Source organism: Microcebus murinus, chromosome 12, assembly GCF_040939455.1.
Source record: "Microcebus murinus isolate Inina chromosome 12, M.murinus_Inina_mat1.0, whole genome shotgun sequence".
NCBI classification, from domain to species: Eukaryota; Metazoa; Chordata; class Mammalia; order Primates; family Cheirogaleidae; genus Microcebus; species Microcebus murinus.
The window spans coordinates 41,578,849-41,605,692 of record NC_134115.1 but is presented as its reverse complement, the minus strand read 5'-3'; the positions used below and the strand labels follow the sequence as shown (position 1 = coordinate 41,605,692).

The following is a 26,844-nucleotide window of genomic DNA, read 5'->3' as shown; positions in this document are numbered from 1 at the left end:
ATAGGTTTATGCCCCAAGAGAATGTGTACATATGTACACCAGAAAACATGTATAAGAATGTTCCTATCTGTATTATTTTTATGGGCCTCAAACTGGAAACAACTCAGGGGCTGCCAAGTATGGCATAGATATTGTGCTATATACATACAATAGAATCACATACTGCAATGGGAAAGAACAACCCACTGTTATCTGAAACAGCAAGAAGACATCTCACGTGAAATGATGAACAAAATAATTCAGACATAGAAGAGTAAATATTATATGCTTTTCCTTATATAAATTTCAAAAACAGGCACTATACGTTTGTATTGTTAGAAATCGGGATACTGATTATTTTGGGGAAGGAAGGTAGGGGTAGTAATTTGCAGAGTGGGAGGTAGTTTTTAGATTGCTGGTAATTTTCCATTTCTTTATACGGATGGTAGTGACACAGATAATACAACCGGCTATGCAATTATGGTATGCCCTCTTGTATGTGTACATTATAAAGAAGATTGTTCTTTTCATCATTATATAATATTCCATTGCATGACTGCACAACAATTTAATTTTGTAAAGCACAGGAAAGAGATATGGGGCAGTCACTTGGGTCTCATTCTTTAGGGATCCAAAGAATTAGGCCAAGGCTGTTAAGGTGTCTCTTTTCTCTTAGTGTCCAACTCTTGACCAGACTTTTAGTGTTGTGTAGTTGTGCTGTAGTTGGGCTACAACTACAAATAGGTTGCCAACTATTATGCCTCCCGATTAGGGAGTTGCAGAAACTATAATGAGCCCTAAGGAGAGCAGGAAAGATTTCAAGGGCATGCAAAGCCACTCTCCTGGGTGGTGGGAAGGGGAAGGGTCTTCAGGGATGAAGAAAAAGTTTGCATATAATTCATGGTTAAGAGCCAAGACTCCAGAACTCACTGCCTAGGTTCAAATTCTGCCTCTGACACTTGCAAGCCCTTGACCTTGGGTGCTTTATTTACTTTCCCTGCATCCCAGTTTTCTTACCTGTAAAATCGAGACAATATTGTACCAGTATTATAGGATTGTTAGGAGGATTAAATGAGTTAAGGTGCTTAGCAAGTGTTATACTGTAAAAGTGAACATGAGCTAGCTTGAAAGGGAAAACATCAGTCAAAGCATTCAGGCTTTCGGTGTGCTGCCAAAGAGAGACCGAGGTGGTCCTAGAACAGTTGCCAAAGCTCTACAACAGCTCCCCTCTGAGGCCGCTCAATCCCCTATCCTCTCCAAACACCCCTGATTGACTCTATGCTATAAAAAAAGCTTTGTACATCCCACTTTCCTCTATTTTGATAAAACCTTCCTGCAAGGTTCTCAGACCATTCTTCCAACCTCATAGAGCAGCCTGGCAAGCCCACGGCCTCAGAATAGCAGCACACAAACTCTGTTTCTCTTAATTATCCCTTATTCTCTTCTCCCCCTCCCCATCTCAAGTCTCTTTTTTCCCTATTCTAGACTATCATTGGTTTTATTCATATTATATCTCCTGGACATAGTAGGTGCTCATTTGTCATCTGAGAAGTGACAATGTCTTCTTCAATAGATGGCTAACACTGCTTGTGTCAGTGGGTTTTGAGATGTTCTCAATTCTTAGCGTTTGGGTAGCATCATTCCACACCTGTCACCAAAGCAGCCTCTTAGACACTTATCCTGTCCTCAGGATACTGCTTCTGTCTCACCTTGAGCACAGGGCCTGGCACAGGGCGGGTACTCCATAAATGTTTATGAAGGTATGCTTGATCGAGGTGCTATTAAATTTCCTCCCTTTCTAGGAAGAACACAGGAGTGAACTTGAGATAGAAACTACTATCAGAAACTTCAGACTGCGACACCGGCTCCTTTAAATTCGTCTTTCTTAGCATCAGGAAGCTAGAGAGATCCCTCTTGGTTTTTAAACTATTAATATAATTGCAAATAAATGCTATTACAGACCTTGTGGCACCAATCCCTGGGGTCTGGTCCTTGTCACAGACCATATCGACTCTTGTTTATCATCTCTCATCACAGTTGAAGGGTAGGGATAAAGGCAAATAATAATCTGATAGTCAGATTCAGGAAATATTTGAGAAAGACCATGTTTCAGAAACAGTCCTACATATATTGACAAATGAAAAATTTTGATTCCCAAACAACCACACTGAAGCAGGCATTATTTTCTTGTGTTCTTTTTGAAGGTACGGGAATTATGACTAAGAATCATTACATGCCTTCGCCAAAGTCACCTACGTAGCTCTTGGGTGACTAAGTCAAGATTTGAACACAAAACATCAGTGCCTCTGAGTCCAAGTTGAACACCTGCATTCCATTACTTTCAGAACATACTGGAGAATGAAAATAATCTTGTTACCTTCTGTCAAGCCTCATTTTCCGACCCAAACTGGTTTGCCCGGCTCGATAGGTTCTTTAATCACCACCACAGGGTATTGAATGAATCATGGCTGTATCCAAAACTCAAATCCACATTCAAAAGAGGAAGATCTACCCCATTGATAATATTTAAAAGAATGTGCCTGGGGTTCTAAAGGCAATTTCAAAAGAAGGGTGATAACAATGCTTCCAGGCATAGTGTAAAGCCTCCAAGACAAGTTGTGAAAGGGCCATACTCTTGGGGTAGTGACATGTCCTTCCTGCATGGACTGTTTCGCTGTGGCTGTGGGCTTTGGAATGAGAAGACCTGGATTGTGAGTGCTATGACCTTCAATTGCCTACTTAATCTTCCTGAGCCTCAAGTTCCTCATCGTTAAAAGAACTTAGATAATATATCCTGTACTAAGCACAGAGCAGAGGCATAGTTAGAGCTCAGTAAAAATAATAATCATTAACACTTGCCATGATATTACGTTTCACTTAAGGTTGGGAGAAGCCATTGCTTCCCCAGGAGGGCCTTGCTTAATTAAGGGGCTGCCATTGGCCTAAATTGGTCATAGCAAAGGGAAGGATCCAACTTGTACTCAGTTACTTAAAATGCTCCCAAAGAAGCCTGCATATGTGGACCTCAGGGAAACTTGTACAGAGGGTCTGAATTCCTGTATATGAAACAGAAGGCCCAAGCTGCCCATAAGACAGTACTTTGGTCTGAGTAAGGACCATTAAGACCATTTGTGTGAATGAGCCCAGTGCCCGATCGAATATGGACCTCTTCTTCACCCGCCAAGAGAGTAATTGTAGACTCAAGGTGTACATAATGTACGAGCTTCTCAATTATTTACTCTGTTGACTCTGTGATGCTGTATGTGTGTCCTTAGGTCCACCTTTATTGGGGAGCAAAACCTAGAGAGTAGGTGTCCTGTCTAAAGAACAAAGCACTATAAGCAAGTGCAAATTGCATAGGACACTTAATGATGATGATAAAATGACAGTCATTGTCATCAAATCCCATTTTATAGGCAATTTTCTAAGAATGGTACCAAATGGATATATGGATCAGACATTCTTAGATTGTATGGATTTCTTATTTTTCACAAAACCCATTTATTAAGCCATAACTAAAAATGATTCTTTTAAGAAACTTTTCAAAATCTTAAATTTATAGAAAAAAGATGTTCTTGGTTATCCCATGTATCCTGATTTAGTGATCAGAAAATATGGTCTGTATACAGAGAAAGGAGTTTTATGATTTCTAGGCTGATGATTGTCTACTAGGGGATTGACATATCATCACCTCTCTACAAGGTATGTCTGGTAGGAGTATTATAAAGTAATTTTTTAATTAGGTACTTCCTTTATCAAGTAAAGCAGATGCGATGTTATCTCCATAAAGTGATCGTGCTCCCTCACTTGCATTCTATTATTTGGTTTTTAATAAGAGAAAGGAGAAAGTCACTGTGAATGGGCCCAGAATCTGGGGAGGAGGAGGCATAATGGTCAAGTGTTTGGCTTGTGGACATGAAATGTCAATTATGACCTGGAGCATGAAAGGTGAGGAGTGGCTATCCAGGGACATTTCAGTCTTTTAAGGAGCTTGTGGTCACGGTAGTTCTGGTGCGGTTGCTCATACTGGCACACAAAACCCCCCTTCCCCACATGCTCTGAAATAAACATTAATACAAAGAGTACTTGTTTAGAGTCAGGAAGCCTCTTTTATGATGCTGGCACTGCTACTAAATAGCTTAGCAGCCATAAGTAGGCTGCTTTACCTCTCTGAACCTTGCAGTTACTTTTCATTTATAAGAAGAGCGTTTGATCTAGATCAAGGATTGTAAACTCAGGGGGTGGAGGGTGGGGATGCATAACAGGAGGCAAGTCGGTAACCTAAATGGGGAGAGTGCAATACAACAGGGAGTGATGGGACTGTGGAGACCAAACCCCATCTAAAGGGGGCAGCAGCTACTCTGCTCCAACCTAGTGGTGTTCTGTGCAACCCTTGCCCACAATGTCTTTCCTTCCACTTTTCCAAGAGAAGCAGAATACCCAGAATTTTAAGCAAAATATTTCATTTTAAAATGTGAACAGCAAATCCCAACATTAAAAATGTAGGGAGGGAAAACAAAAGATACTGCTAGTTTTGTTTGTTTCTTTCTTTCTTTTTTTTTTTTTTGGAGACAGAGTCTCAATTTGTTGCCCAGGCTACAGTGAGTGCCGTGGCATCAGACTAGCTCACAGCAACCTCAAACTCCTGGGCTCAAGCGATCTTTCTGCCTCAGCCTCCCGAGTAGCTGGGACTACAGGCATGCACCACCATGCCTGGCTAATTTTTTTTTTGCATATATTTTTAGTCGGCCAATTAATTTCTTTCCATTTATAGTAAAGACGGGGTCTCGCTCTTGCTCAGGCTGATTTCCAACTCCTGAATTTGAGCAATCCACCCGCCTTGGCCTCCCAGAGTGCTAGGATTACAGGTGTGAGCCACTGCGCCTGGCCCCAGTTTTGTTTCTTAATCTCTTATCTAGAGGTCTCAAAAGTCTCTTCTAGCTTTAATAATTTTACAATTTTGTGAGCATTCACTAATATCAACAATGTAAATAGAAAGTTAAGTGGAAAAGTTACAAAACAAAAATCTATCTACCTTAAAATTATAATTATGCACATAGTATATGTATACAGTTGCAAATACTGGATCAAAATTTATGCAAATGAAACAATTTTTTTTAGGTGTTCTGACTGTAGGTATATGTCTTTTTTGTCTTGTTAAAAGTGTTCATTTAAATGTCTCTACTATTGTTTATATAAATAAAAAAGAATTTATAAAAGAAACATTGAGGGCAGACCAGGATGATGTCAGATACAAAGACAGTAAGAAAGAGGTAGATATGAGGTGTGTTCTTGAAACTTGCATTACCTCTGTATTTGCTTGGCAACCACCCTTGAGAAAAAGTTGGTGGAAAGAAGGCAGTATTAGTTGCATGGTAGGTAAACCCTATTTGACTGACTTTCCTGCCGGGCACTGCTCCTCTCTCCCTTTTTTCTGTTGTTTATAAAAATATTTCCCACATCATGAAGCATAGTGGTATCAAAAGTTTCCCAACTTTGTTAGTTTGGCTTCTGAATAAATTATATGAGGGTTTGGTCTGGTTTTGTTTTAGTGGGTGAGGTGGGATGAGAAGGGCAGCTGACTTATCACCCCTAATTACATTTTTCTTTGGTTTCTATTAATAGTTTTCATTCTATAAGCCCACATCAACTGCCTGTAAAGTGAGCAAAAAACCACGGGTTGTTATTTAGTGTGCTTATTTGAAGGTTTCCAAAATACCCCATGGAAGGTTACTCTTTTCTAAACAAATTTGGAGGAAAATATTAGCACAAAGGACTAGGAGACCTTTGATTCATCAATGTGGAGATTCTCAGAAACCGATCCATCCTTGTATGGCAACATCTAACCCAAGGTCCAGACCCATGATGCAATGTATGTTTGTAGCATGAATGAATTCTTCCTCTACTCCCTGGGCTGCACCTAGGATTTCTTAGTTATGGAATAAAGGCACAAAATATGGTTATTGATCTTCTTTAAGTAATGGGCAACTTGAAATGATATCGGCATGTTCTAGACATACCAACAGGAATCTGTGACACTGGGGACAACTAACTGGCCAAATGATTCAAATGCAGGGGACTTGATACTGACTTTCATGTTAAGAGTGGCCCACTGAGCAAAAGGCAGGATGGTCCTTTGCCAGCACTATACTGAAGGATCAGTAGACCGTCTAGCGCTTTCCTGCTTCCTGTTGCCTCACTAATTTCTGGATTGCCAGATGCCTCTGTTTTTTTTTTTTTTTAAATGGTTTTAAAAAATACCTTAGTAATTTTGTTGTTTCAGAAACCTTACATATGGCACAAAATAGCTTTACATTTTTTTTAAAAAAAAAAAACACTTGCTTTTTCTTTGCTCAGTTGAATCATCATTACAGCTGAAATTGATTCAAATTTATTATTTTCTTTGAATGGGCATTTTGATAGTTGAAATTCTAAAGTTATATAAAACTAAGTAAGATATGAAGATTAATTGCTCATAGTTTTCTTTTTAAAGTAGGTCTTAAAAACATAAGTAGGCTAAGAAAGGGTTGATACTTCAAATTGAGAATTCATAACAATTGCAATAAAAATTATTTTTTGAAGCTAAGAGACATCCTGGATTTACCACCATGGAATCAGGGAGCAGATTTTCCACATATTGAGTCATAACCACAGGCGTTTTTCTTTTCTTTTCTTTCTTTTTTTTTTTTTTTTTTTGGTAAACCACTTTAACCTGTTCTTGAAAACCTCTGGTTGATGCACGGAATAAGTCTGAGTCTGTCTCTATTTAGCCTATGAAATTTAACAAGGCCATAGCCTGGGGTTGGTAAGGCTGTGAGCCATACCACCATCTCAGGTTTTTGATGACACCACAAACCACTTGAGATTTATTATGTTAGCAGATGTCATCAGATCTATGTGTGCACAGGTGCAGCTTGCAGTTAGTAAAAGAAGGAACACTGCGGGTGTATATTTATTTTTGTACCCATACTCTCAATGGTTAGAAAATGCACAGAGTGTCTGTTCTGGGCAGTGTGCAGTTTCAACTCCATGGCAAGAGCCTATCTAGCAATTTCTTGAAGTCTTTTCCCAGATATAAATCTGTATGATGAGCAACTATGTCTTGTAGGAAAGACAATGTGTTTGTTTTTATAATCAGTATCTAAAGAAGAAGTATAATGGATTATAGCTAAAGACTGCTAAAAACAATGGAAAATAAAAATAGTTATCAGGGTTTGTCATTTATGCTTGGATTTTCCTCTTACAGGACAATACGTTAGATATGTATTCTCTCCTTAATAAAAGTTGTAGGGAGACAGCTCTCTATTGAACTCCTACAAAATGCCAAAATTTGGCACTTTATAAATATCCTAATTTAAGCCTCTCTAAATACTTTTAAATAATTAAGAAATAATTAAAACTATTGCCCGAGGCAATAAGAAATAGGAATGTCTAAAAATTCTTATTAAAAAATATCTTATGCATTTTTTAAATTCTAAAAATAATTATCCAATTATTTTAAAAGAATGTATTTATGCAAGCATATTTAAAAATATATTACATATTTTTAAAAGTCTAAACATAATTATCTAATTATTTTGAAAGAAGGTATATGTTTTGTTTTGTATTGAGTCCTAAATATTCCCCTATCTTTATTATATACATTAAATTTGCACAAATTCTGATATATAAATGGACTAAATATAATAATCTAATAAATTAGTGTGCACCCTTTAATAATATAAAAATCATATAAATTAAAACAAACTTCCTATGTTTTTGAGAAATAGAGAAGTAAAACAAAATAAACACCTTTGGGGTAATGACTGAAAATTACTGGTTTAGATGGGGTAGAGGAATTACTTCAATTATGACATAAAGCATTGTAATAATGCATGCCTTTTAGAAATAATTATATAGTGATTATTCTCAAAGATAAACACACAGATGTTGCTAGTACATTAAAAAAATTCTTAATTTGAAGAAAACATACAGAAACAGCATTATCGGTTAATTGGCTTTAGGAAGAACCATAAAGTATCAGTGTACTTTTAAAGCTTCTGGTAAGTTCTATGCAGAATGCATTGTGTCTATAACTTAAGATAGAAAAAAGAAATACCTATTTTATCAGAATCACTTCAGTTAGATGTGCTAGAGGTCCAAAATGCTTAAGTAGTGTTAAACAGTGCTTATTTAAAAAAAAAGAATAATTAGTTATAATACCTAACAAAAAATGAATATAAAAATAATTGGACCTTAATTATATTCTTGGAAAGGTTTTCAACCATGACCATTTTAATTTAAGAAGAATCATCTATTTTAAAACACTCTCAAATTTTTACATATTTATTTACATTGCAAAATATGAAAACCAGAAAATCAGCCGATGTTGTAGAAGACCATGATCACTTACCAATTAAAAAATTTAGAAACAACAACACGTTGAGGTGACTATAAATTAGCAAGACCAATTTCTGTAAGATATGCTTGAAAACCAGTCTCCTTATTTTATAAATCTTGAGTACCATCTAATGATAATATATGTACATATTTGACAGACAGAAGAGTGATCGGTATAGGAATAAGTATTCTTGTAAGCTTCATATGTCACAAGAAACAAATGACATGCAAATAAAAAGATAATCTATGAAAGCCTGAACATGACATGCAATGGTACATTTTATGACTAAATAATATGCTTGGGAAGAAATCCTCTGACAGGTGACAGGAACTCTAGATCCCTCCAAGTCATCATGAGAATGGAGGAAATACTTTTCTCGCTCTTCCCTTATTCCTTTCCCCATTTCATGTCTTAGCGTATTTCCTAAATAAAACTAGATTCTTCCTATAACGTTATTTCTCCTTTGAATGAAATAGATGCTGGGATGGATTGGTAATTCTGCTATGGGCTTCAGATAATAACAACAGAGAAGGCTCTGTGGCACACTTACAAAAGTTTTGGTATTAGATAACACTGTCCATATAAAACACTCTCTCTTCTCATCCTAGATTTTTTTTTTTTATTTAGCTGCACTGAATTTTTATATTTTATTTTTGGTTCCTTAGTACTAAATGTGATTTGCTTGACCATGAAACTACTATTAGGAAACCCTACAATGGAAACAGATCTGTTTGTTACCCATTTGAATTGACTGCCTGGGTAGACTGAGTGGTTAAAATTACTTAACTTGGAATAAGTAAAAATAGACATTAAAATAATTTTCCTTGGGAAGTTATAGCTGAGTGTGGAGATACCAGTATATCCTGTAGCCTCTGCCAATCATTCAACTTCCTTCTCAAAGCTATATAGCTATATAGATATATACTGTCTTAGTGTTTTCAGAGGGGAAACTGGAAACTATTGAACTTGGAGTTTAACAACCCATTTTTGAGTTGGGCATTTTCTAAAGTCTAATCGGGTTAATCCCATTTTCAGTTTTCCACTTATTCTTGAAAATAGGTATATATATGCTTCATGTACAGCTAAACATGTATATGATGTATATTTAAGTATGCAGGGGGAACATTTTTTTTTTGTAATGAGGCCAAATGTCTTCCCTGATTTATGTATATTGTAGGAACTGCAATGTTGTTTAAGTTCTCTAGGACTTTGAGGGTAAACATAATTGGGATTAAAACACTGACATGTTCACATTTAGTAGAGAGAGAAGAACAATCCATCAGGAGCTATTCCGGTCCCACTGGTAATCACATAATTGAACAGGGTTTTTAGAGGATATTTGAAGCTATTGTTATCTGTTGTGCAATTACATAATTAGTCGGGATCTCTGTAATAAAATCTTTTCTAAACATATGTGGGTTAGTAATAAGGAAATTTAGGACTAGTGCTATATTTTTACTTTTTAATACTTTAATTTAATCAGAATTATTTAGCAACTTAGTTTAACCGTTAAGCATTATTTTACCACACAACTACAGATACTTAAAGTGAAAATAATTGGGTTACTTAAAAACTAAACCAAAAAAGTAAAAAAAAAAACAGAAAAACCTACTTATAGTTAACTTTCGAAAAGGGTTATCAAAACTGCTTTATTTATGAACATTCACTATCAAATCTCTAGCATGTTTACTTCTGGGGACCCAGGCAAGGGTTGCATATTTCTCCGGCGTTGGTTGCTCCCTCCCCCTACTCCTAAATTACTCAAGCATTTTTTGCTATTCACATGGAGGCGTATACAGTGAAGTCAATATGCTCTCTTTCTGGTCATTTCGCTTTAATGATAACGCTACGCAGCGAGGAACATTTCAGGACTCCTTATACACGGAAACGAACGTGGCCTGTCGAAGTTGAGCCCGGCAACGTGGCGGGAGGCCGGGAAGTCACGGCGACGCCTTAGCGCGTGTTATTACTGTTGTTTCTCAGTCTGCGCGCGCCTGTGCCGCCGGGTTCCCTCACCCGAACGCCGCGGAGGGGCCGCCGGCCCACGGGGCGCCGCAAGCACCCGGCCCGAGAGCACAAAGGCGCGCGGAGCCGGGCGGCCCCAGACAGACGCGCCCCCGCCGCGCTCCTGCCCCACGCGGCGGCACAAAGGCCGGGGCCCCTGCCCGGCGCGCCCGCCCGCTCGCCCGCGCCCACGCTCGCGAGGGGCGCCCGCGCCGCGCAGGCCGCCACACCCACTCGGGCCGGCTCCCGCCTCCCGGGCCGCGGGCGCCCTGATGAATATGCATCGCGGCGCGCCCGCCCCCGGCTCCTCCTTTCGCTTTCCTTCCCGCCGCCAGGCGGAAGCGAAGAGCCGCGCTTCCCGCGCGCCGGGCCGGCCGGGGAGGGGCGGGCGGCGAGCTGGAGAAAGAGAAAGCGGGGGAGAGGGAGGCGGCGGCGGCGGCGGGAGGAGCGCGGGCCGGGCGCGCAGGGGTGCGCGGCTGGGTGGCGGTTCCAGCGCGGCCCCGCCGCGGGCCAGGCCAATCCGAGGGCGGGGACGGGGCGAGCGCGCGACCCCGCCGCCGCCGCGCCGGCTGCATCTGCCCGGCGCAGCCCCCACTCCTGGAGCAGCCCCGCTAAAACAACAATAAAACCCACCACACGCACACGCGCGCACGCACGCACGCACGCACACACACAGCCTGGACGGCGGGCGTTCAAGTCAACCACGAGAAACAGGCTTCTCTGCAAGTGAGAGGAGAGAAAACTGCATATCCACACAGACTGAGGGACAGCCCGCTCGTAGGCTCGACTTTGACCGCCTTTCCTTTTCTTCTCGGGCCAAGAATTGTGGCAGTGCAGAAATAGTAATTTAAAAAAAAAAATGTAAGACTACTCCTGGATTTTTTCTTTTTTTGCAACTAAACACAAAAAGCGACACTAAAACAACCCTTGAGAAAATCCACAAATCTGTACCCGAGACACGTGAAGTCAGCGACCCAGGGTTGTGTTACAGACTCAAGATATCTTTTATTTAATGCAATACAGTGCGATGGTATGTGACTTTGAAATGATGGGTTTTATTTGCTTGTCTTATTCGTTCCTTGCACCCTCTCGTACCCCTGGCACAATTTTCTTTCCTGTTTGTGGATTGTAAAGTGACTGTTTTACCCCTTTCATAATGTAATTTCTGCTTTACAGGTTGAGCTTTGGTGCTGGATTTCCAGAACTAATGCAATTTTTTTTTTTTGTAGCTTTGGTAACTTTAGTACATGTGACACACTTTTATGGCAGGCATGAGTGAATAAGGTTGTGAGTCCAAACAGTGCAGAATCTAGTATTTTCCCTGCTTCAACTCCCTACTTTCTCCTCCTGTCCCCTCAATGTTGGAAAAAAAATCACTGTGCAAATGATATTTACCTGGTAGCCCATTTTGTCTTCTTTAAGTATTCTTTTTTCATATTAAGGTCAAATCTGTTGCATATTCTCGTTTAAAATACATTTTTTAAGTGAGAGAAGTACTATTTAGCTATGATGATTGTGTTGGAGTTTTAAAAATCGGTATTCATTTTGAAGTTTAGTTCCCCCTCCTCCACCTCCTTGTCCCTGAAGTTGTCCATGGAATTGTTAGCCCTCCTCCTGCCTTCCCCTAACAATTTTTTTTAAAAAAGATTATGATTAACTTCCTCCCACTCCTGTTAATACTCCCCCCCCACCCCCCGTTATTTTTACTCTAGGATTTTTTTCCCCTCTAAGTCTGTGTGTGTGTCGTCTGTCTGTCTCCCATTTCCCTTGTCCTCTCTTTGCCAGTATGTCTGGGACACATTTTAATGCACAATATCCCATCCATTAAGTTGTGATTGAATGCGAAGTGTGTTGAGGACTTGGCAGCTTTCAGGTTGAAGGGGGCGGGGAAGCCAGTTTCAACTTTGACACAAGATGCCGAAGTGGCGTGATCAGAATTATTATTAGGGCTGTGAACATGGCCATCTTCTCCTCGGGTTGGAAGAACTGCCATTGAACTTGAGACGGGACAGACAAGATCTCCAAGTTTTTTTTTTTTTCCCCCCCAAGTACAGTAGCTGGCAGGGAAAAGGCGCCAAAATACACAAGATTAACTCTGACTTTCTTTGAACGGGATCTTATAGCACCATCCTTGTAACTTTAGTGTCCAACAGGCGGGAAAAAGTTAACTTTTGAACCTATACTTGAACAGACATTTAAATCAGCCTATAATGGAATAAGTCCAGAAAGTCACACATGCATGCTTATGTGGTTAGAAAAGAATGCACGTGTAAATAAGCAGGGTGCATGTGTGTATATGACTAAGGAGTTCAAGATTTAATCAAAATCAGCATTAGTGTGACTTTGGAGTGTATATATTCTATGGGGAAAAGAAATGTGAGGTGAAGAAGCTGACCTTTAAGCATCCTAAGTAAAAACTACAAAGAGTTGTGAAACACAAAACGTTGTGGTTTCCAGTTTTACATTTGAGGTTTGATGTTTTCATTTAATGGTATGAGAGATGGAGAAAGCTCCAGCGCTGAAAAGTCCCTATTAAATCATATGTGGGCAAAGGTCAAGCACTCCAACTCACTGATACAATATACTGCAAATTCCTGCCTAAGTGAGGGAAGCACAGGAAAAGTGCTTGGGCAATAAAAGTATTAGAACGGTAATTATCGTTGGTGGTTGGGACTGCATTCTTGTGCACTGGGAAAAGGTTTTTACTGGCCCTGATGAATTTTAAAGCCAAGAATTGTTGAAAGCCATTTTAATAGGAAATTGATTAGCTGAGTATCTCATACAATAAATGGTGACAGTTTCATTGTTTGATGTCCAAAATAAATTTCTGTTATTCTTTAGCAGACATAGGCATCCATTTAATTTTAATATGGTCAGACTGAGCAGCAGCATAATTTTGAGCAAATGTGATGTCACAAACATCTGTAACTTTGTTTTTGGAGTTTCTGACATTACACAATTTGACAGTACTATTGCTTTGAAATTTATTAGCTTGTGCTGTTAAAATATTTCAGATACATTCAGAGATAAAGTTTACTGAACATATATTTTGTATAGGACCAATTGCTTGTGTTTTTGTAATTATGTAATTGTTTCATAAATTTTGATTTGAAAGTTTAAATGTACAATTTTGTTGTTATGTATTGTTCTGATTTTGAAATAGAATAGTAGTTTCCAAAGGAAGAATTAGAGAATGGGGTGCAGAAAGTTTGAGTTTCTCTTCAGTGCACTTTTTACACTTTGTACAGAATGTAAAGACTACTTAGCCATTTTAGACTGAGCTTTCTGTACATCTCTTTAAAACCCATCTGTTTTCATATGTCACAAAGGCATGTGTAGATGGGTTACAAAAGCCAATTTACACATAGAAGTAAAATGATAGCATAGTTTTACTTTAAAGGTCAGCTATTTTGAAAAAGAGCAATAACTACAACTCTCACATTATCAGCAGAGAATGTGTGTGAGTGTATATAATCTTTGCAGTATTGTGAATAAAACGAGGCAACTATTACCTCGATTTTCGATCTTCAAATAAATCATGCAAAAGTTACAGGGCAACTACTGACTTTGTAATCTGGGAAGCAAATGTTTTCCGAAGTTGAAAATCTCTGATGAATGAGAGAAGTGAAAACTGGCTAACCTTAATGGAGGAATCTGGCCCACTCAGTGTTCAGATTCAGAGTTGTAGCTTGTAAATGTGCCCAAAATGTAGACACGCTTAGTGGGACGGTATTTTTTTTTAAACAGTTGAGTACAGGCATTTCAGCAGCAACATTATTAACAGCATCATTTTTTCTCATTTAGTTTTGACCTCAGGGGACACCAAACAGCTCCCCAAGGAAGGGAAAAAAGTCCAAGGTTATTTATTCATTTCAGTGAAAGGCAAAGGACTGGCAATGGGGGTAGGGAGACAAACCGCTTGTGTATACTATAGTGCAGAAAAATTGCTACCCTAATTTTACAGTAGTAGTTTAAGGGCTGAGAGCCGGGCATGATTTTGCAATTCTCATCAAGTGCAGGCAATTTCAGTACTTGTTGGTTGTTTATATATGCATTTATGAGTGGATTTTTGGTGTTCCTTCTTGTGGATATAAATTTGTGTTTTCCAGGTTACACATGTATGATTTTTGTGGCTCATTGGAAAAAGAAAGGTCCCTGGTTATACTTGCAGTTTTGCAGGCCTGTTTTCTAGGGTCAGGAGGTCATCTGTCTCTTTTGTATTTAGTTTTTAAATATTGATATTGGCGATGCAGCCAGGGTGTGTGGAATTGTTGAGCTTTCTTGCAAATCACATGCAAGAGCTAAAAAAAAAAAGTCCTTGGGTGTACTGAAAATGACAGTTTTGTTAAGCTCCAAGAAACCTTTCCTGAAACAATCCAGGATTTGCAACCTGTCGCTGCAGTTTCTTTAGAGAGGAAAAGGTTAAAAGAAAAACAAGATTAGGAGATATCTGAGATGTCAGACTTCTCTGTGGAAGTCAATAGTGAAAGACTCAAATTGGGTAATATTGCTTATTTCTAAATATGATTGGGTTTTGAAAAATCTAATCACCTGAAGCACTGGCATTCCTTTTAGAAATCAATAAACTTTCTGGCAGTTAGAAAAGAAACTTTTTTCCCTATAAGGTAGCAGGGAATAGGTAATCTAGGTGGGAAATCTTTGGGAATACTGAAATATAAGATTTTCCTATTGCTGAGAGAGTCATTCACTTCTTTCCAGCTCCTCAGCCAGGTTTTGGGGTGAATGACAGTGGCCTGTCTTAAGAGTGCTTTAACCCTTTCAGTGTGGAAGGAAAAGATGAGAGTTTAGGAGAGGTAAGTACCAAAGTCTGAGAAGTGTCTGGCCCATTTTGATACTATCAGAAGCTTATCAGAGATATTTTAAAACTACTCATAATACCATGACACAATGCTGGAAAAAAAGAGAAAGTGAATAAAATGCATGTACTTTCTCAGTTCTTCCTCTCCATTCTTTTACCTGGGATTTAAAAGATTGGCATTTCTCACACCAAAGGTGGTGGCCAAGTGTTGTGCTGAGAGAAGCCAGACTTCCCATGCACTCAAATCCCCCAGTTCTTCATTAAAAAAGACTCCCTAGTATTCTTCCTGGGAAGGCCTGCAGTGACCTTGGGTTTGGCTGGACAAGAGACAGCATCTTGAGGGATGTCAGCCATCCCCCACCATGGCTCCAAGGCCTGAGAGGACAGTCAAAGCCACATAAATCCCCATGAGCCCTCCCTTCCAGGATGTCTCTGTTGCTAATTCTTCACTCCTTTTTGGTACTCCTGGCCTCGACATTACTTTTCTCATTTTCCTTTTTCTTCGAAACAAATCAAAACCTCAAACTACTAAGCATTTTCAATGGTCATCAAAGTGCACCCAGCCATAAGCACCCTGCAAACGTGGGGCACCTGGAAGAGAAGTGAACCCCTAGGTGATGGGCCTGGGAGGCCCCAGCCATGTTCACTTCTCCGAGGTCTTACCTGGGTCTGACGCTGCTTCTTCACCCTGGTGCTGCTGCAGCTTTTGTGGGCTCTTCTGTGTAATGGTTGTCAACTTTTCGTTTTTTCCTTTTTAAGCTTGTGAGAAACTTTTGGATGCAACCTAGTTTTTGTGGCAAAAGGAAATGGTTTCTGTTGGGAAGGGAAACCAATAAGGGGAGGAGGGGTGGCGATGTCTGGAGACACTTGCCCAGGGCTCAGCACTGGGCCTCTTTTGCCAGGGGACAACGGCTGGTTCTGGGCTCTCTGGCTGAAAGGAGAGCTCTCTGGGTGCCAGGATTTCACTGGGGGTGGTGTGGTGAGGAGGGAGGGAAGGAGGGAGGGAGGGAGAGAAGGAGAGAGATGGGCATTGGATTTTTAAAGAGACCTGAAATAATGGCTTCTGTAAGAGTCCAGGCATTCAAAGAGGTGTGTTCAAGGATATGAGTGCATTCCTGCCAAGGGGAATGTCTTTTATGGTAAATTAACTCCAGTTAAATTGAATATTTGTTCAAAGGGAAACTCCAGTAGTTAAAGCTGGTATTATCAGTAGAGCTTCCCCGCCCCCTCCCCTCAGGATCTGGTGAGGGTGAGAAAAGGGATGCAGTGTGATGTGCAAAACAAAGTGATGCTTTGGTTTTTTTTTTGTTTTTTTTTTTAAATCTAAGATGAGGTGGCCTAAAATTTCTGAGAGAGAAATGAGTATTTATTTGGATTAACCCCGATTGTCACCTCATTTTCTTTCATCTTTAAAGACTGTCAACTTTATCCCAGCTTTTCAAAAAGAAGAAATGACCCGCACAAAGGAAATTAACGCTGTCAGAACGCTGACTAGAGGGTTTGCAGGGCGGGGAACAGGGGAGCAGGGAGGCTGCTGCTGCCGGAGGCGTGTGCCCGAAAGGGTTAACTCGCGGGGGTTCTCGCAATTTCCCCGACTTTACCTGTCTCCCCAGACCCACCGCCCCCCACTCCACGGCCTCCGAACTCCCCACCCCCCAGCGCCTTTCTTCGTGGGGCCCTTGGTTTACGGGGGCTGCAGCTGGTAGACTTGGCAAGCTCGCCTCATTAAGAGCGCTCTTTGAAAACGGACTGTGTTTGAGCATTTCCCTAATGAGGACAGGACGGGGTTAAAAAGTGACCATTTCATGGTTGACTTGAACCTGCCTACTTTTCTTGATGTGTCGTTGTGAAATGCTTGATGTGGATAACTCCCACTTGGGGAAGGAAAAAGTCACTGGTTCCTTCAGGTCCGCTGGGGGAGGGGAGGGGGGACGGTGGGCAGAAGCGGGAGAGCAGAGACAGAGAGAGGAGAAAGTTGAGGGGAAAAAACCAAGAAGCAAGAAGACAGGGGAATCAGCGGCCGGCCTCGAGACGCCGACACCACCGTCGGAAGCCGGGGCGGCCTCGCCCTGGGGACCAGCCAGCCGAGGCCGGTCCGGGGCCCCGCCGCCCCCGGCAGCCCCCCACTAGGGAGACGCGGAGCCCCAGGCACTCACTTTTCCTCTCTCCATTGTCTGGGCAGACTTTGCTTCCACCTCTTCCCCACCCACCCCGAGCAGAAAACCGGATTTGGGGGGCGGGGTGTGCGTGTGTGAGTGTGTGTGTGCAGAGAGGGTGCAAGGCAAACCGCCTCCCTCAAACTCCCGGGAATCAAGTTCATTCACTCGGGGCCGGCCCCTCGCAGCCCGGGCGGGGGCGGGCGCGTCGCGGGAGTGCTGTGGCCCGGGCCGGCCGCCTCTGGAGGGCCTAACGGCACACGCACCCCGCGCGCGCGCGCCCGCCCGCCCCGCAGCCCCGGGCGCGCCGCGGCCCCGCCCTGCCTGCACCCCGGCGGGGAGGGAGCCGCTTTCGGCCGGCGTCCCGGGCCCCGGGGGGTGGGGATTGGGAGCGAGCCAGCGGGGCTGCAAGAGGAGGAGGAGGAGAGAGCAGGAGGCGGTGGCGGCGGCTCGGCCGGGTCCTCCCGCTCCGAGCGAGGCCACGTGCACGGGGCACCCCCAGGGAGGGCGGCAAACCGCGGCGAAGCGCCTCGCGCCGCAAGTGCCCAGGGCGCCGGGCCGCGGCGGGGAGGACCCGGCACCCCCTTCCTGCGCGCCAGCGCGGGCTCCGGGAGGGGCAGCCGGGGGCCGGGCGCGGCGCCCCCCTCGTCCGCGCCGGCGCGCCCCAACTACTTGAGCCCAAGTTCGCTCAGGCCTCCGCCTCCTCGGCTCCCCCTCCTCCTTCAGCCGCGGGCTCGGCAGACCGCGCCCGCCCCGGGTGCGAGTGTCGGCGCCCCGGCCCCGGCCCGGGGGCGGCCTGGGTGTGAGGGAATTTTCCATTCGTTCCTTTCTCGGGCCCAGACCGGTTCAGTGCTCTCCCACTCGGATGTTCATGCGGCTTAAAGAGTCGCAGCGAGCACCGAAATACCTCTTCCAGGGCGGGTTTTCGGGGGTGTGTATGTGTGTGTGGTGGAGTGGGGAGGGTGGCGGAAAGAAGTGCTATTTTGGAAAAAAAAAAAGTCATGGTTCTGTCGCACCGGTAGGATACCTTTAACAAATTCAACAAATGAGAGAGAGGGAGAGAGAGAGGAGAGAGAAGGAGGAGGAGGAGGAAGGTGGGGGGCGGGGTGTGTGGAGAGGCTGGTGCAAAAGGAATGCGCGTTTGCAGGAGGAGGAGTAAAGCGATGATTGTGTAATTAAATAATAAAACAATCCTTAAGTCTGATTTGGAGAGAGCTCCAGCGGGGTCCAGAGGGTGGAACCGGTGAATTTTTCAACTTCCAAGTTTTGCAACGAAAGAAAGCGAGAGAGGGAGGGGAAAAAAAAGAGCTCAGAGCAGAAAAGAGAGGAGTTTGGAGCTGAGCGGGAGAGCGGGATTTATCGTGTGGAATTTCTCAGGAGATCGTTTCGATCCCCCTGGGCTCTGGGCAGCGGCGGCAAGAGCAGCCTCCTCGCTCGGCCGGGTCAGACGCGGGGCGAGGCGGGCGGGCGGCCGGGCGCGGAGGAGCCGGCACGGGAGGCGGCCGCTGCAGCCGGGGACCGCGCGCCGCGAGCCTCTTCCGCCCCGGAGACCTGCGCTCGCGCCCCCTCCCTCACCCCGGCCTCTCCCTTCTCCCCCACCCACCCCGCCCCCACCCCGGCCCTCTCCCGCGCGCGCCCCGCCACCCGCGCGCACTCGCTCGCGCTCCCCCTCGCGCACACACATGGTCGGCTCGCGGCAAAGTTTCGCCTGCGATCACCACTCCGGGATCCTGCCGCAGTGCTCGGGGCTGTAACCTTGAACTTTCCCAGCGCGGTGACACATTCTCCTCGCTCCCTCTCCCGCCCGCCCTCCCGCGCCCCCCTCCCCGCCTTTTTTAAAAAAGCATTTCGCCACCAACCACCACCCCAATCCGACCCACACCGAACCTCCGCGCACCCCCTAGCCCCCAACAACAACAACAACTGCAAAACAGAAAACAAATCCCCAAACCCAGGCGAAAAGCAGCCAACACCGGCGGCGGCGGCGGCCTCGGCGAGCACGGCCGGCGCGCTCGGACTGCAAGAGGGTTAAAAGTGTAGATTGGATTTCACCCCGGGAAATCTAGCACGCCGAGTGAACTTGAATCTTTGGCTATTTAAGGAGGACTGGGTTTGTTGTGAAGTTGCGGTGATCCAGCGCAGAGCCCCGTCCTGATTGATCGCATCGCGGGGCTCAGATGACTGTAAAATGAATAGATGAAATTCTTGCTTCTCGAAGATTTTCTTGGGCATCTCCGGGAAAGTGCGTTTTAAGGCGAAGTCATGATGTATTCTCCCATCTGTCTCACTCAGGTACATGTCTCCGTCGCTTTCTCGAGCTTTCTCTCTGGCCCGAAATGCCTTTGTTTTGTTTTGCTGCTCTCTCCTCCTGCGGACAGTTAAAAGGCTTTCGTTAGCCCCCGCACACGCCAGCCCCGCGGAGAAGTGGCCCGGAGTTGCGGCGGGCTCTGCGGGGCGGCGTGGGAGCCAGAGCACGGCCCCTCGCCCACGGCCGCCGCGCGCGCCCGGCCCCGCGCCCTGGGCACGGAGAGCGGGCGCCCGGCCAGGCCAGGCCGCCGGGGGTGGGCAGGGCCGGGGCCCGCGGGTGCGAGTCCCCGCGCGGCCCCCGACCGCCGGCTGCGGCGCGGCGCCCCTGCCCGGGGTGCCCGCCGCCCCTCTCGGCAGCTCGCGTGCCCGGGCGGCCCGGGGCTCTGGAGGACTTTAGGGGCACTGAGCTCTTAAGAACGGCCGGCGGACTCGGGCTGCAGGGCTCGGGCGCGGGTCTGCGTGGGCGCCGCTGGACGCCGCTGCGGGCGGTGGGCGGGCGACACAGCCAGTCGCAGGTTGCGGTCGGGGGACCCGTTCCTTCGCGTTATTTGGGGGCCTGAAACCCTGGTCCGTAGTAACCCGCCACACTTTGGGGCTTCCAGGGACCGCACCACAAAGGCGGTGTTTGCGTTGACACAAGTTAGTCGGCTGGCCGTGGTGAATGTTGAGGAGTTTGCGAGCAGGATCCTTTCGTGGAGACCTGTTCGTTTGACGGTATCTGGGCGTAGCTCGTAAGGCATTAAGTAATGCTGGAAAAGTAAGGTCTTTTTTTTTTTTTTCTTTTTACTTTGAAAATTGTCCCAAGACCATAGGAACAATGTTATGAAATAAAACACATTGGCTTTATACTTTTTTTAAAAAAAACACGGTTTGTATCATTTTAAACCAGACGGTTAAATGGAAAAGTGGTGAGACCGAACGGACTTACCTGGGGGCAGTTTTCATCTCTGCCCAGCGAACTAACCAACTGACAGGCTGACTAAATATCTTAGCCCAGAATTGTTATTTGAAGCAGTGTTTTAAACCTGTAAAGGTATGGAACAGTTTACTTCAGCTTTTAAGAGGACGTGTCACGATTGGTAATTGATAACCATTTTCTTGGACATTGACATAAAAACTAATCATTTAAAGAAGCGTCCGCTACTCTTGGGCGTATTAAAAATTTTTAAAAAATCTAATATTACGATGATGCATTTTCCTAATGGACAAATAATTAAGATTTCAATTGTATGACAATTAGAAGCCATTGTGATTCAAAAGGACTGAGGCATTCATAAATTGTGAATGAAGATGAAAACAATGATAAGGCTTATTCAGTGATTGGATACAGTCCTGTAGCTTTTTGGCTGACACATTTTTTATTGTTTATATTTTGTTTGGCATCTGAGTATGATTAACTTAGATATGGCTATTTTCAGCAAGTAAACATGCACTTTAATTTAACAAAACTGGGAAAATGAGTTGCTGAGCTATTTGTATTTTAAAAGCCATGACTGATAATAACCAATAAATATGGTGAAACTGTTTCAGGTATAAGGAATTGCCTTTAGTTGTAAAAATTACCTTTAATATTACCAATCAGCTGGATATGTTTTTCTCTCTTTCTGGTAAACCATGTCTATTTAATATTATTTTTACACTGGGATCAAATGAAACAAACCAAAGTAAGCTTTTCACTTACAAAGTACTGCATCACTTATTCTCACCTGTAAAGGAGTGAATAATTGTGCATTTTCTATATTGATATTTCCAGCATCAACTCTTCAGAAACATTACTAGTGATGGATTATATTGCAATTGTATTCTCCTCTAGATATGTATTGAAAAGTCACTAGTCTTATCGTAATGTGTGTAAGTTAAAAATAATATTGTAGCATTGGGACATATGGAATGTTAGGAACATATATGGCATAATCATTCAGCTATCACATTAGTGTTCACAGGTACGTACTTACCAACACTAATTCATGATGACTAACCTTCTCTGCTATTTTAATAATATAAATCAAGGCTGATGTATTAAAGCCATTTTGGGGATTTAAGGCCTATACCAGAGAAGGAATTTAGCTTAAGAATTTTTACTTAACTAATATCTATGTGACTTTATAGGTAGTGTAGGCGTTGCACCAGTGAGGCCACATTAACAGTGTTACTTTTGTATCAAATCAGTAGTTTAGTTTTTGTATCACAAGAGCCTAATAGCTGTAGTAAAACCTGTTTAAGGACATGTAAATTCAAAACAGAGTAGCATTTTTAATTTGTTGAAAACTTTAAAAAAGTATTTCAGTTGTTGCAACAAGGTTTCTATGTTTTAGAAAGAAGCTACCCTTAAGGTTAATATTTAGCAAAATAGTATGCTACGTTATCATTACATAAATATAAATCAGTATTTCTACATCAGTATACACCAGATGTAAAAGGAAAATTAAAAACCATCACATATGGTTTCAAATTTGTTTAAAAATAATGTAAACTCTTAATAATATAACTTTCAACTGGCATGATGGCATTTAATTTTTTTTTCTTCTTTTGTTGTTTTTTAAGTTCTTTAGGTGCATTTTTTCTTGGTGTATTATTATATAGCAATGCTCCAAGAACACCTCGCATTTACTGTTCCACCTCTATGTTGGTCTGATTATCCATCTTCTTCATAGAAACTATTGTTTCCATGAAGAAAAATAAATATGCCTAATGGAATTAAGACTCATTACTTTTATATTCAAAATATATAAATATATTCAAATATATTTGTAACTTGGTTATGTACTTTGTCAGTTTAGTTCAATTAAAGGAAGTTTTAAAAAAGAAAGAATTACTGAACAGTAGTGCATTTTAATAAAAATTCTGGAAAAGCAAGGTTGCATATTACTCTAGTATAGATTCCTTTGATTTTAAATCACCTATATATTTTGCTTTATTAAAAATATAATTATCATAATTATTTACTGTTATTGTGGTAATCCATTAGTTAGGACATTTGAATATTTTAATTTTTTTTTTTTTTTGATGAGGACACTATGCTCCATGTTCATGTCACTCACAATCTTAAGAATATATTGCTACTCAGCATTAGAAAACAGTCATATTTGGGAGATGACATTTAGGCATATTAATGCAGAAATATATGTGACTTATAGCAAATCTCCACTTATAATCATTTTGGGCGGTTATGTCCCTCAGATTGTCAAATAAGCATTTCACTTAAAAGGAATTCATATAATAGTGGAGACCTAAAAGGTATTAATAAGGCAAAATTGGTAGCCTGAGAAAGTTTGCCACTTTATTTATCAATTTTAAAAATATACATTTTAAAACAATATTTGGCAGCATTGACAGCAAACTTAAGACAACCTTTAAAATCTAAATTGTGTGCATTTGCACACAAAATTTCCAAATTCAACCTTCGAATTTGCATTCTGGCTGTTTAAAATAATTTATTACAATTTTGGGATTTGTTGCTTGATAGATGATGTTTATGGTCAAATATTGAAACTCAAACAAATTTAATCAAAACTATGTTTGATGTCTTTATAAGAAAATGAAATGTCACTGAACATAGTACTTAAGGACATAAGTACTTAAGTGTTATTAACATTGCTCAATATCTGTTAAAATAATATTGCATTTTTAAAAGAATGACAAGGATAAAATGAGGCAGAGCCCATACCACCCCTGCCCCATGTATTCTTTACGTTGTCAAGTTTTTAGTTTATGAGTGCATATATGCATATTTTCAGTCATATCAATAAATCATGGTACAAGTCAGATTATAGGAAGTGAGTTCCCCAAGCTCATTTAAGTCCACATTTCCTTGAGCAGGCTTTCCTTTTGCATATATTTCTAAAGGGGATAAACAAAGTTTTTGTAGTTACAGTGAAAGCTAAAAGCATGGCATCAGAAAGTGTATGGAGATAGGGAGGTCTTATCATGGGCTGTGGTTGCTGTGAGCAGGGCTGCCTTCCCACACAAAGAACAGATTGTGGTTTAACTCTTTCCATGGCCTAGTTTAATGTGCTCGCATAGTAACTGAATTGTTCAAATCTCTGCTGGAAACTACTGATCAGTTTAATGATTTCCTCTATGGCATTTGGTTATGCCTCATGCTGTGATGTAATCATCTGCATTCTGTATTGTTATAAAATTTTGATTCATACTTATTCTGTTGTAGAAACATTTTATAGTAATACATTAGAACACTTGATAACTACACTATTGATTGGATGGGACATGCACCTCTTCTGTATCTGAGCTGCAAACTGCTAACATGTTGCAGCCTTTAGCATTAAAACTTTGAATTTCATTTTAAAATGCATTCATAGCTATATGGAATTTTTTTGACCCCTTCTTTGTTAGAGAGTCATTAGTTGTACTTTCGTCACCTTTACCTAATGGAATTAATTAGTCTGCTGGTTAAATAGAATTTATTACAAATAATTCAGGGTAATTAACATGAGTTAGTAAATACTAACTTGGGATACAGTCAGTTAGAGCAAGTTATTTTGTGGTTGGGATGTCAATATAGTCAATGTGATCATTAAGTGGTCCAGTGGAAGTTTTCATTCGATTCAGATCTTGGTTTATTGCATGTATACGGTGTGCCTGCACAGGACTTTAAACTCTTTCTCTGAACAGTAATAGGCCTAAGTTTATAAGGCAGGTTTTACCTAAATCAGGAAGTAATGAAACACTGACTGTATTCGGAAGTAACTTGAAATATCTGTAGGTAAAGATTATCTAACATTCCTCACCGCCCCCTCCCTTAAAAAGAGGCTTGGATGAAACAGGCAGGACAAATACAGGAGCCTACCGGTAAACCACTTAATTCAAAAGATGGGTACTATATAATCTATACACATGTGGATTCATAAGCACATGCATGTGTACACTCACAGCTCTATCCGAGAATTCATCTACATGGCAAAAGAATTGTCTGGATTCCACAAAAGCAGTAACTGACCAGCAGTACACTCCTGGTGTCACCCTGCCACAGCATGCAGAGACACAAAGAATGTAAAGTTGGTGCCAAGTTGCCATTTTTCATTGTTCACCTCAGATTGATTTTTAAGGGGTTTAGAATAATTGCTATACTCATGTGATCAGTTAACAAATTAACTGACTCTGTGGGGCTTCATATTCTATAGGGAAGCTGCTGGAAGAACATTCATGTAATTTTTGTTTTCAACTTTGAAAACTTCTATTTAAAAATGCAAGAGTGTGTGTGAGAGAGCATGAGAGTGAGAGAGAGAGAGAATTGGGAGCTGGTGTTATTGGTGCAGGGAGAGAATGCACTGCTCAAAGTATGGAAACCTTCTGTTCAGGACACCGATACGACAAGCTGTGTCCTTTGCCCACTTTCCCTCACTGTATACCGGTTTCTCTAGTTACCACTCTTGGAATGGTGCTGTTTCAGTGTTGGAATGTTGGACGTTTGATAAGAAAATGGATCAAGTTTAATGGCGCATGCTCTTTGTGCCACCAGCAGCCTCTTGCTGAGAGCATGCTCCAAAAGCGGGAACTGTGTGGCATTACACTGAGCATCTATATGCTTTGTGTTTCTGTGCCACAGAGAAGAGAAATGAACTGTGGCATCGCTCCTGCCTTCTGAACAGCTCTGCTTCGGTTAAAAAAAAATCTCACTGTGTTCTTTGTAAAATGGTACTGCCTAGTGTTAGTTGGTCAATCAAATATTTAAATATTAGGTGCCAAGTACATTGGTTGCATATGTTTTAAAGAATGTAGAATGCATGGCATTGGGGTGGGAATGAGGGGGATGGGGCCAGAGTGTGAATACAAAATATAAACCTTATTTTCTTTGCAGGAGGGAGAATTGACCTGTGAATTTTGGTGGAAAGGGGACAGCTTGGCATACTTTATTTTCTTGTCCTGTTATTTGGATAATTTTAAATAAGGAAAGAATGCTGTTTTCATGCATAACTTTTTGTACTGAATTGGGAATGGATTGTGGTCTTATTTTTGAGCTTTTAAAAATTAAACTGACTATGCACATCTTTTTCCCTCCCTCATCTTTCACAGGATGAATTTCACCCATTCATCGAGGCACTTCTTCCACATGTCCGTGCAATCGCCTATACTTGGTTCAACCTGCAGGCTCGAAAACGCAAGTACTTTAAAAAGCATGAGAAGCGAATGTCAAAGGATGAAGAAAGAGCAGTCAAAGATGAGCTTCTCAGTGAAAAGCCTGAAATCAAACAGAAGTGGGCATCCAGGCTCCTGGCCAAACTACGCAAAGATATTCGCCAGGAGTATCGAGAGGACTTTGTGCTCACCGTGACTGGCAAGAAGCACCCGTGCTGTGTCTTATCCAATCCCGACCAGAAGGGTAAGATTAGGAGAATCGACTGCCTGCGACAGGCAGACAAAGTCTGGCGTCTGGATCTAGTCATGGTGATCCTGTTCAAAGGCATCCCCTTGGAAAGTACCGATGGAGAGCGGCTCATGAAATCCCCACATTGCACAAACCCAGCACTTTGTGTCCAGCCACATCATATCACAGTATCAGTTAAGGAGCTTGATTTGTTTTTGGCATACTACGTGCAGGAGCAAGGTAGGAGCAGATTGTTCTTTCTTCTAGCACGGCAAACACTGCCCACAAACCTCTGTGTATGGAATATCTGGCTTGGCTTGGGTTACGTGGTCCTCGAGGCCCCTAGATCTCCTCCACCCTCTCTGGGTACAGTGGTGTGCCCACTTTCTCTCACATGTTCACTGCCATGTGTGAACCATGTAAATAGACACAGAGCTTTCATACCTGGCTAGGCTTGGATATTTATAGAAAGACCACAAAGAGATACGTTTTCAAGTGTCTTTGAAATAATATACTTTTTCAAGGACAGAGTAATCTAAAAGTACAGTTTATTGCATTTCACTTTCTCTCCTAGGCTGCATTTCTTAAATCTAGTCATCTTTTCCGAATTTGAAAATGTAACTTTATTTATGAAGTCAAACCACTCTTTCATAATCTTTGTATTAGCCTCTTAATTAATGAAGTAGAAGAACTTTGTTCATGAATCTAGTGCTATTGCATTGAAAATAGAATTAACATTTGCTACTACAAAATGCTTAAGATAGCCAATATCAAAAACTGTATCTTATGTAGACTTAGATTTATTTAATTTTAATAGTTCTACCAGTACCTACTTTTGATTGTGCAATATTAGATGTAGATTAAATGGAATTTA

General features: G+C 42.1%; 1 protein-coding gene across 20 annotated transcripts in view; it reads left to right on the top strand.

The window, feature by feature from the left end:
* NFIB (nuclear factor I B) overlaps nucleotides 1-26,844 on the top strand; it is a 428,232-nt gene that overhangs the window by 187,294 nt on the left and 214,094 nt on the right. For 6 of the 20 annotated variants that reach the window (XM_076008731.1, XM_076008730.1, XM_076008733.1 and 3 more), the window contains exon 2: nucleotides 25,679-26,210. In XM_076008731.1, coding sequence (XP_075864846.1) covers nucleotides 25,679-26,210 — 532 coding nt within the window. Of the gene's footprint in view, nucleotides 1-10,955; nucleotides 11,394-18,987; nucleotides 19,631-25,127; nucleotides 25,301-25,678; nucleotides 26,211-26,844 lie in introns of those variants that run through there. The other 14 variants (XM_012769642.3, XM_012769638.3, XM_012769637.3 and 11 more) reach the window with 7 other exon arrangements.